The sequence below is a fragment of the Sceloporus undulatus genome, chromosome 8, assembly GCF_019175285.1.
Source record: "Sceloporus undulatus isolate JIND9_A2432 ecotype Alabama chromosome 8, SceUnd_v1.1, whole genome shotgun sequence".
NCBI classification, from domain to species: Eukaryota; Metazoa; Chordata; class Lepidosauria; order Squamata; family Phrynosomatidae; genus Sceloporus; species Sceloporus undulatus.
In genome coordinates, this window is record NC_056529.1 from 4,801,095 (window position 1) to 4,811,683 (window position 10,589).

A 10,589-nucleotide genomic window follows, 5' to 3' on the forward strand; every position below is an offset into this window, starting at 1 on the left:
ATTATCATAGTAGTTCACCTTGGCTGCATCTGCACTGCAGCAATAACCTGGTTTGAGATCTCCAGTCTATTCTGTGGCCCACAACAAACTCCAGTTCCCAGAATTCCATAGTCCTGAGCTAGGGCAGTTAAAGCAGTCCCAAACTGGGTTATTGCTGCAGAGTGGATGCAGCTCTTGACATATTTAATGAAAAAATATGGTGGAACATTTTTTGCCCTTTATATTCAGCTTCCTTTCTAATTAAAGCCCACTGGAAGATTTAGGGAGCTACAGTCCAAAAGTAACTGGATGAAATAAGAATCACAACACATTCGAGATGCCAAAGATGCTCTCCAATGAGGCATTCTCTCCAGATTTAGGGGGACTGGGGCTTCTCTTTTTAGGACTGATTCTTTTCCTTTTAAGGTTTTGTCATTTGTATTTAAAGAATAAAGGTTTTGACTGAAAACATCCCACCTGCATCAGGGCAACTTTGCAGCTGATAAGGAGGTCTGCTGCTTTACCTGATCAATCAAACTCAACTTCTCCCTACTTTGGGCTCCTTTATATATTGTTGGACTGCAGATTCCATCTCACACCAACTACTGGTTATGCTGGTAGGGGATGATGGGAGCTTGTAAGCCAATGACATCAGGGAAAAGGGGGATTTAAATTAAGGAAGTATTTCGGCCCTAATTCAGAGAAACCTTGGAGGCCAGTTTGGATATTACCTCGACAGCATGGGACCTGCTCCTGTGTGTGGACCTCCTGGACCTTTCTGGTAACCCTGGAGCATCAACGTCCTGGAGAAGAGTCCCACTGATATGTAAATGCTGCAATAGCAACTAGACACCTATTCCCACCCACACCTCCCTTGTAAACCCTTTGGTTGAAACCCTGGGGTTCCCTTTGTCCCTTCTCCAACCAAAACAGATTGACTTGTGCAGAGAGAAAGGCAGAATATAAGAGAAGGAAGGAAGGAAGGAAGGAAGGAAGGAAGGAAGGAAGGAAGGAAAATATTTAATCTTTAAATATCTAGATGTCATGTAGTGGAGGGAGCAAGATGGTTTTCTGTTGATCCACTGACTAGAACAAGAAACTACAGTTCCCCAGACTTCCACAGCACTGAGGCATGGCAGTTAAAGTAGGGTCAAACCGAATTATTTCTACAGTGCGAATTCAGTATCTGTGAGTCTATGATTCCTCCTACCCTGGCCTCCCAAAATATCATATGGACATGGTCAGCAAGGCAAAATGGGACTGCTACAAAAACTAAGGTGAAAGGAGATGTCATCTTGACTCACCATGTTGTGTTTGAGGATTCTTTGTACAACTGGAGTGAATACTTCTATGACCACCATGGACCGAGGGCGTTCTCTGCAGTGCTGCAAGAAAAGAAATATGTATACTTCATAAAAGGGGGGAAATTGAATTTCCTGCGCACCGGTGTTGTTGGATGACCACGGCATTCAGAAGGAGCGTGGCACAGATCTCCCTATACATTAATAATTATACAAAGTTCAATTGCAGTGGGGGTTAACTTTTAGCCCTCCAAGAATTATGTATTTGAAACTCTCATCAAATGGCACTGAAGAGAGATGCTGGGAATTGTAGTCCAGCTGGGACAAGGGGTTCCCAACTTTGCTTTATCATATTTCTCCTTATTTATTTATTTATTTGTTTTTATCTCACCTTTCTCCCAAAGTGGGACCCAAGGCGGCTAATGACATTTAAAACAACAATTAAAATCATACAACTGAAAACATATAAAATATAAAAAATTACAAATATAAAATTTTAAACGAACAAAACCAAAAGGACATCAATTTACCCTCTGTTACAATGGGGTATGAGGAGATGATCTTCCACAAAAACAAGCCAAATATTCATTACCATGAAATGTCATTTATCAATGAAGATTACAGTGGGCCCTTGGTATCTGCTAGGGTTTGGTTCTAGGATCCCCTGTGGATCCCAAAATCCATGGATGCTCAAGTCCCATTAAATACAATGGAAGAGTAAAAGGATGGCCCTTATATAAAATGGCAAAATCAAGGTTTGCTTTTGGAAATTTATATTTTTGGGAATATTTTCAATCCATGGATGCTTGAATCCACAGATTAAAAAAATCTGTGGACATGGAGCACCAACTGTATAATCCACTCTCCCTCCTCTCAGATTTTCTATACTGATCCCCATATAAATTCTTCTATATAGACAGGTCCACAAAATTGGCTTTGGCTCAGAAACAGATCTACCGTTGTGCCCTCTACCCCAATAGCTGCCAGGGCCCAACACAACCCTAGCCTTTCTATGCCAGGTGACAGTCATTTTAATTTTCCATAATGCTTCTGATGTAATGCCACTCTGGAGTGCAACTGGGAATTTAAAACAGTGGTCTAATCCACATGGCATTGGCCGCACTGTTGCCTCTGCCCAATGGAGAAATTAACTGGGCCCTTGTAGTCCAGATCTGCCAGATTTAAAGAGGGTTTTAAACAGTTTTAACAAAACAACATAATCAACACAAAAGAGCCAGAAATACCTTGCAAAAAAATTCACACAAGTCAGGAGGTGGGTGGTTGTTTTCCAGCAAAGGAGCGAGTGCCTAAAAATAGTAGGGTAAAGATTTATAGTTGGATTTTGGCTGTTACCAAGAGTTAAAACATGCATCATCGCTATTATGCTATATTTAAAAAGAATCCCATTCGACATTTTCCAGATCAGATGCAATAAATGTAAACTTTACCAGTTTGCATTTTTGTTCCATGTATTACATAAATAAACATAAGCTTTCATAGACTAGGACTACTTCCTTAGATTCATGAAGTAAACCAAGTCTACAAAAGCTTATGCTGTGTCTTCGTCTTAGTTAGTCTCAAAGGTGCTTGAAATCCTTTTGCACAGTGATATTCCAGACTAACACGGCTATGTCTTTGAATCCTTAAAATAATTCTGTGTTGGTCCAAAAACAACATATTAAAAGTCCTATATGTTATATACCCATTAATTAAGATGGTATCCTATAACCTTTAACCATGTTAAATGCAAACAACTTAGTAAGACTTATTTGTAAAAGATGCTCCAGGGCTGCTGGTTGCAACAAAAATACGGCCCATTCCAAATTTTGCTTGTTGAAACATCTGAGCTTTCCTCCTTTCCTTTTCCAAATGAGCTTCTTGCTTTCTGGACTCCTTGTTCTCCATCACCTCTTTGACCATCACTAGGCAACCCAAAGAGGTTACGGGTGGTAAATGTATTAGAGGTTATAACCACCGCGGTGCGTGTAATGAAATTATGTCACCGCTGCCTCAATTGTAAATTACAAAGTGTTGCTGGAACAAAAGATTCTCAGTATACAGGGAAGGCCCTGGGGCTTTTCTGTCCTAGAGCTCAGCTACGGGATTCCTGGTATCAGATTTATACAGCAGAACCCTTTCAAGCACAACAACTGGGACAGTTTGTATTAAAGCTTTCTAACACCAGCATTGTTGTTTGAAACATCGCTTGCTCGGGAACTTCAGAGTCTTCCTCCTGTCAAACTTGTGCTTCAAACACTAAAACATTCATAAATGTTTAAACGCAATGCACACAATCCAAATGCATTGTTGTTGTTATGTGCTATCAAGCTGGATTTGGTTTATGGAGACCCACAAATCAGAGATCTCCTGCTCAGGTCTTGCAAATTCAGGGCAGCTGTGGTTTCCTCCATTGAATCCATCCACTTGTAACGAAGTCCTCCTCTTTTCTTACTAAATGCACCTTAAATGCATGCTATCATGTAAGCCAACATACACTGACGCAGAAATGACAGCTGGTGCAGGAGACAATATATAGTATGCTGAGCATAGCACTGAGCTGTGCGCATATTATACTATTATACTAGTGCTAGACAACTGCATGGCTACCTGTTAGTTACTGGACTAAGTTGAAAGTGATGATTTCTATTTGTTCTAACCATGGAATTGAAAAGGGAAAGGCAACCGTGGTTTTGGAAACAGAGTGTCATGGTGACCACTCGGCTCAAGAGGGCTTCCAAGGGACGGTTAAGTGAAATTTATGCCCGGTGACAGCTGCACGTTACCATCAAGACACTTTTGCTGGGAGATTTGCTGAGACATGACATGATCAGGTGACAGCGGCACCCGAGATTAGATTACTGAGTAAATCTCCTGGAAATTGCCGGTGGCAGAAATCGAATTAGAGCGATGGGGAGGCAATTTTCGCCTCTCTGATAAATTGCTGGCATCCTTGGGACGGACGAATGATAGAGAGGAAGGATATCGACATCTCCTGTCATTTAATTAGCCAACCGGAAATATATTGACCATTTTGGATTAGAAACGTATCCAGAGTTTTGGATTTAGTAGATGTGGATTCAAGTTTGCGGTATGAGGTCTAAGGCCAAGCAGGAATTAAAATCCAACTCTGTCTGGGGCCTGTTCATACTACAGAATTATAGTGCTATCGTTCCACTTTAATTACCATGGTTCTGTCCTATGGAATCCTAGGATTTAATAGTTTAGTAAGCCACTGGTGCTCTCTGGCAGAGAATTGTAAATGTCCCTCTCTAAACTGCCAATCCCAGGATTCCACAGTCGAACCTCCATATCCACAGACTCTGTTGTAGGTTTACCTTAGGGTCTCTACAAGTCAGTAATAATGTTAAAATACACAACAACTAGCCAGTATAGTCAATGGTGAGGCATGGTAAATGTATCAGTCTAACCACATCTGGAGAACCACAGGTTTTAGGGCATATCTGTACTTCTCAGTGTAAACCCATTTAAAGAGCATGGCTCCCTCATCTGTCTCTCCAAATATCCTGTGAACTGTATTTGTGTTAAGAAATTCATGAAACAACCCTTCACAATTTCATGAACGGGTGGAAAACCTTCAGAGTACGGCCAATTTATTACGGCAGTAGAAATGAGCAGAAACGGTAATACAGAAAAATTAAACAAGAAAAAAAAACATGGCAAGGTAAACCTCAGTGAAGTTGTCAGTAAAAAGATGTTACTCCATACTTACCACAATAATATTTTCATGCTCTTGGGGGGTTAGATTTGTATTCTGAAAAGAAAATACCAATGAATAAATCAGTTTTTTTAAATGCATCAAAAGATCTTCTACTGTAAACCTCATGTTTCCCAGCACAGTTTAATATGGAAGACTATGGAAAGAGCAGCCCATTAGAAGTTATATCCCAGACCTCATTGCTTTGAACACTAAGGATGGTCCATAAGACTTGGCCATTCAAGCACCTGCACTTACTTGCTGGTGGTTTATTAGTAAAACCCTGCAATTCCCTTTCAAAATAAGGTGTTTGAAACACATCTTGTTTCACTACAAAACTGCACTTCTTGGATACTTCCAGCATGTTTTGCTTTAAGGAAAAACTTGGTGACCAGCATCACCACAATTCAGTGGCACGATGGCAAATTCAGCTGTGGCAGGACTGGCATTAGAGGGATAGAGATTGTAGGCTGTGTGTTGCCTATTCCTTCTTTAGGAGGTATATATGTTTGCAGAGAGTATGCTAATACATATCTATTTAATCAAACACGGATTTACTAGTTTGATCAGCTGCTTGGCAGTTCTGCTTTAACAGGAAAGGAGGCAGGAAACTTCATTTAAAAATAATTCAGCACATAACATGTTTCGCCAGCTGCTCACAGAAATAGCTTCTCAAATGAGTTTTTCATCCTATGCACGCCTTACCTCTCTGTTGTTCCCACCGCCTTCTACACAATGCATTAATAAAGAGGATAAAGATGTGAAATGATATTCCCCTTCTGCTTGCTCACAAGCTTTGGGTCACCAACAGATTGGAAATCTGGTGTCTAACAAAATTAGCAGCTCTAGGCAATCCAAATATTCACACCTTTTTATTATTTGGTAACAGAAACAAGGAGACAACGGCCTGTTACAGACTGCCAAAATAAAGCTGCTTTGGGTCTCTTTGGAGGTATGCTGTTTAAATGATGCATGCATCCTCAGAATCCGGAAGCTGCACCAAAGCTGCACTCCAGTGCTTAGGAACTGAGTGTGGCTTTGGCGCGACCTCCAGACTCTTAGGACTCATGCATCATTTAAATAGCATACCTCCAAAGAGACCCGAAGCAGCTTTATTTTGGCAGTCTGTAACAGGCCAACGTCACCAAGAGCTTACCTCTGAGAGCAACTTGGAAACAATCTCCAGAGGAGCTTGATGGATGGATTCGTCCTGCAAAGGAGAGGTCAGCGCCATGTCTACCAATGTGCGGATCTCCTTCAAAACTACCTCTAAGCGGCTTGGGTTGCTCAGCACCTTCTTGTACTTGTAGATCTTTTTCTAGAGTGAAAAACAATTAAGTTAAATTATTAGATAACAGAAATAATAATGGGGAAATGCAAGCTAGCTGCTTCCCAGCTGCTTAGAGCTCCATAAAGTGTGTATGCGGTGACGCCTAGAAAGAATAAGGAAGTTTGAGTTTATCAATTTATTTTGCTTTTTAACACAACAGAACATTACAGGACATTTTCCTAAGAGTTTTAGGGAACAGATAGATACAGATGGACAAAATAGCAGATAGACAAGATGGATAAGGCTCAATTAAGAGGTAATAACTGTGCTTTTCCTTCTATCCATCTGGTTTGCTGCATTTATGCAGACGGGACCTGTGTTAGTTACACTTTCCTAAATAGTATGCAACCAATATTCCGCTCTACAAAGTCACAGTAAAGATAAATGACATTATAGCCTCATTAAAAAGTGGATCATTCTAGCCAGGCACCAGTAAAATCAAGATAAATCTCTATCTATTGAAGCAGTCTGAACTACAGTCATATGCACATTGACATCAACACTGTGGAACCCAGCTCTCAATAAACATGGACAGAACCACCCTTTGGTTACGTTTATCTGTGAGAACGGGAGGCAATTCCCATTCACTTTCTTTTCCAATTGGAAATTTTTGTGTGTTTCTTTTATTGATGATGCCAACATAGATTTATCACATTAATTTGCAAAGAATCAATCCTGCTTCTGTTATCAAGGATGGTTCATATGTTGCAAATGGTCTAAGTTACAGAATCCTTCCTCCTCCAGCTGCTGAAACTCAGGGATCAGGGGACACTTCAATCTTAGAAACATCAGGAAAGGTGGCAACATCTCAATTTTACCTGGGGCCAATTTGCACCACAGTTATAGCTCAATTATTCCACTTTAGTTGCCATGGTTCCATCCTAAGGAATCCTGGGATTGGAAGATTAGGGATTTTTCAGCCCTACAAACCTCAGGGCGAATCCATGGCCATTAAAAGTAGAATAATAGCACTATAATTCTGTATTGCGGATGGGTCCCAGGACTTGATGTAACAGAGGTACAGTACTGCAACACAGGTAATATACAGGTATTGTAAAGCGAGTAACCTTTGAGCCAGCTGCTGGCCATTCATTAGGAAAGAAAATATCTGGGGAGCACAGAGAAAATAAGGACCACATATGGGAACTCTGCCAGGAGATGGGTCAATGTCATGATTCCTTGCGCATCCAGGCACTGACAAGAGATGGAAATGTCATTAAATCCAACTCAGACAGTTCAAGGAATTACCCAACACACTATTGCTTCAACATTAAGAACACAGTTGTGTAACTCTTTTTAGGAAACTATGGCCTGTTACAGACTGCCAAAATAAAGCTCCTTCGGGTCTCTTTGGAGGTATGCTATTTAAATGATGCATGGGTCCTAAGAGTCCGGCGGTCGCGCCAAAGCCACACTCCATTCCTAAGCACTGGAGGGCAGCTTTGGAGCAGCTTCCAGATTCTTAGGATTCATGCATCATTTAAACAGCATACCTCCAAAGAGACCCGAAGCAGCTTTATTTTGGCAGTCTGTAACAGGCCTATGTATCCTGTTCCGATGTACAATCAGAAAGCCTTGTTAAAACCAGCAGTAGTTCTTATGGCTGAAAGGAAGTAATGCAAACCCAGTGATGCAAACTCATTCCTGCGCTTTGAATGTCCTGTTGTCCTAGGGAAAAGAAAATTGCCTTTTGCAGAGACTCTCTCAGCTCTCCCAAGCCGAACCAAGAATGTGGGTCATGCTGGGCATTGAGTCATTCATTCAAAGTAGTTGAATGACGTTTTCCCCCTACATTCACTTAGGGGATGTGCACACCGGCCATAAAAGCTGGTCTGGGGGCATGGCACTGACATGACGCATGCCACAACTCCGCCCCCAGGGTAATGTGATGCCGCACACTGTGCCACATGGTGCACAGCGTCACGGTGCTCCTCTGGCGCTGCGTTCACATGATGCAGCCTCAAAGGAGCACCTTAAAGCCACTGCGCCACAACTATTGTGCCCAGGAAAGGCCAGATCGGGGCCATGGTGTGCGGTTGCCGTGACCCTGATCCAGTGCAGCTGAAGACCGCCCCTTAGTCCACCCAGCAAGACAGAACTCCAAACACCTGAAGGGTCAAAGTTTCCCAATTGGAATCAAATTCCAACCCATTTCTATTGTGATCTAGAGTCAAAAAGGCTCCCAGTGTGTTTAGAAAGATACACAACATGACAGTCCCAAGCCTCAGGATTACATTATAAATTTAAGACACAACACACAAGGCACACAGGGAGAAGAACATGTTGTCCTTCAAGTTTTATTCCATACATGGTTTTGATGCATGAAAGCATGATGCTGTCAGAAAAGTGAGATTATTGATGCTCATCACAGCTACTAGAAATACACGTTCTCTATGCAGGAATAGCCTGCCTCCAAGTGCAAAGTGTGGGATGGACAACTTTGGAAAAAGGAGACGTCCTGGAATCAGTCATGGTGATGGACAGGTGTCATCATGGTTTCTTCAACAGCCAAGCATAGCCTGGGAGTACTGAGAGTACTTGATATTTTATCACTGTTGGAGTGGAGAGGATCTGTTCTGAACCAGAATATAGAAAGTTGTTTTTTAAAAAGGAAAGGAAAAAGAAAAAAGGACTGTTTTCCATTAATGCTGTTGTGATAGTTCATTCTACACTGAAACCGATTTGCATCTATTGACGAAAATGTCCTTGCTGTATGTTAACCTCTATGCAAACCCTACAATAAAAGTGAAAAAGAAAAAGAAACTGTGGCAGTCAATGCTTGGAAAGTCAATTTTAAAAAGTAATGTGCTTGAACTTTGTCCTCTGCATGAACATATTACTGCTCATGTATGCAATGTGCAACGTTATGGTTCCGCTTTACCTGCAAATTTGCCCAATGGGTGAGAAAGATCGAAGCTCGCCGCTATGCAAGCAATATTCCTCTCCCATTTTTCTCACTTTCCTCTCTAAGGTTCCTGTTTTATTCGTTACTGAGCACTAAGGGCACTAATGCCTTTTTATCATGTTCAGTTTGATGTGATGAGTTTTCCATTGGCTAATGCAGTGCAGAGGTTTCGAGAACGCTCCATGCCTTGTCTGTAATTATTTGCTTATCAATCAATCCCTTCCCCAGATGGCATCTTCTTTATATGCTTCAGAATGATTTTAAAACTGGCAGCCATTTCAATCCCCGGAAGAAAGCAGATAGCAAAAGGGAAGCGCAGGTTTGGGGATGGAGAAGGAAATCGGTGCAGCATGTGCTATAGGTTTTGACTTTATGATACGTCACAAACAGCCATACTTGGAAAACCATGCTTTTAGCTTACTGTTTAACTTTGAATGTATTTGCCTACAAAAAGCAAAGGAGGAGGGTTTCGGTCATTAGACTGAATATGGCATATTATAAAACGAAACAATGGGGCATCAGTTACCCCAAAATTGATACAGGGCTGAGTTTCCCTTATTAAAATGTTTGAGACCCTCAAGCCTTTGGGATTTTGGAGTTTTCCAGATTTTGGAATATGTGCCTATACATAATCTTGGAGATGGGACCCAAGTCTAAACGTGAAATTCATTTATGTTTCGTATGCAGCTTATACACATAGCCCAAAGGTAATTTTATACACAACATGTTGAACAATTTTGTGCATGAAATGAAGCTTGTGTACACAGAACTATCGGAAAGCAAAGGTGTCACTCTCTCAGCCACCCACATAGACAATTTTGGGACACAGATTTAGATTAGTTTTATTTACCTCCGGCACAACGTCTGTTACAAAAATATGGGAAGTTATATATGAAGATATATGGGAAATCTAGGTGAAGCCTGGTGTGAGGTTTCCAAGGGTTGGCACTAAGGATCAAAGAGATTTGGAGTGACACAAATCAATGTGGTTTAGTGGCTTGAGCGTTGGACTAAGAATCCAGGAGACCTGGGTTTGAATCCCCATTCAGCCATGGAAACCCAATGCATGGTTTTGAGCGAGTCGTGCTCTTTCAGCCTCAGAGAAAAACAAAGACAAATCCCACTCTGAACAAAATTTGCCAAGAAAATCATATGTCAAAAACGACTCGAAGATACACAATAACACCAACGACAAACTAAGTTTGTACAGGCAAAACAGTGGAGATAACAACATGATTGTCACTGTCACTACCTATACGTTATTTTTCTGAAGACCAAGTGAAAACATAATAGCGAACAAAAACAAAGAGGCATTCATTCCTGATCTGCCTAATAACATTATCCATCACTTCACTTAGA

General features: G+C 41.2%; 1 protein-coding gene across 6 annotated transcripts in view; it reads right to left on the bottom strand.

The window, feature by feature from the left end:
* Window positions 1-10,589, bottom strand: part of LOC121937511 (c-Maf inducing protein) — a 117,231-nt gene that overhangs the window by 17,253 nt on the left and 89,389 nt on the right. For 5 of the 6 annotated variants that reach the window (XM_042480749.1, XM_042480748.1, XM_042480751.1 and 2 more), the window contains 4 exons: window positions 6,152-6,313; window positions 5,011-5,052; window positions 2,525-2,587; window positions 1,284-1,364 (listed from right to left, as the gene is read on the bottom strand). In XM_042480749.1, the coding sequence (XP_042336683.1) occupies window positions 1,284-1,364; window positions 2,525-2,587; window positions 5,011-5,052; window positions 6,152-6,313 (348 nt within the window). Of the gene's footprint in view, window positions 1-1,283; window positions 1,365-2,524; window positions 2,588-5,010; window positions 5,053-6,151; window positions 6,314-7,392; window positions 7,480-10,589 lie in introns of those variants that run through there. The other variant, XM_042480752.1, reaches the window with a different exon arrangement.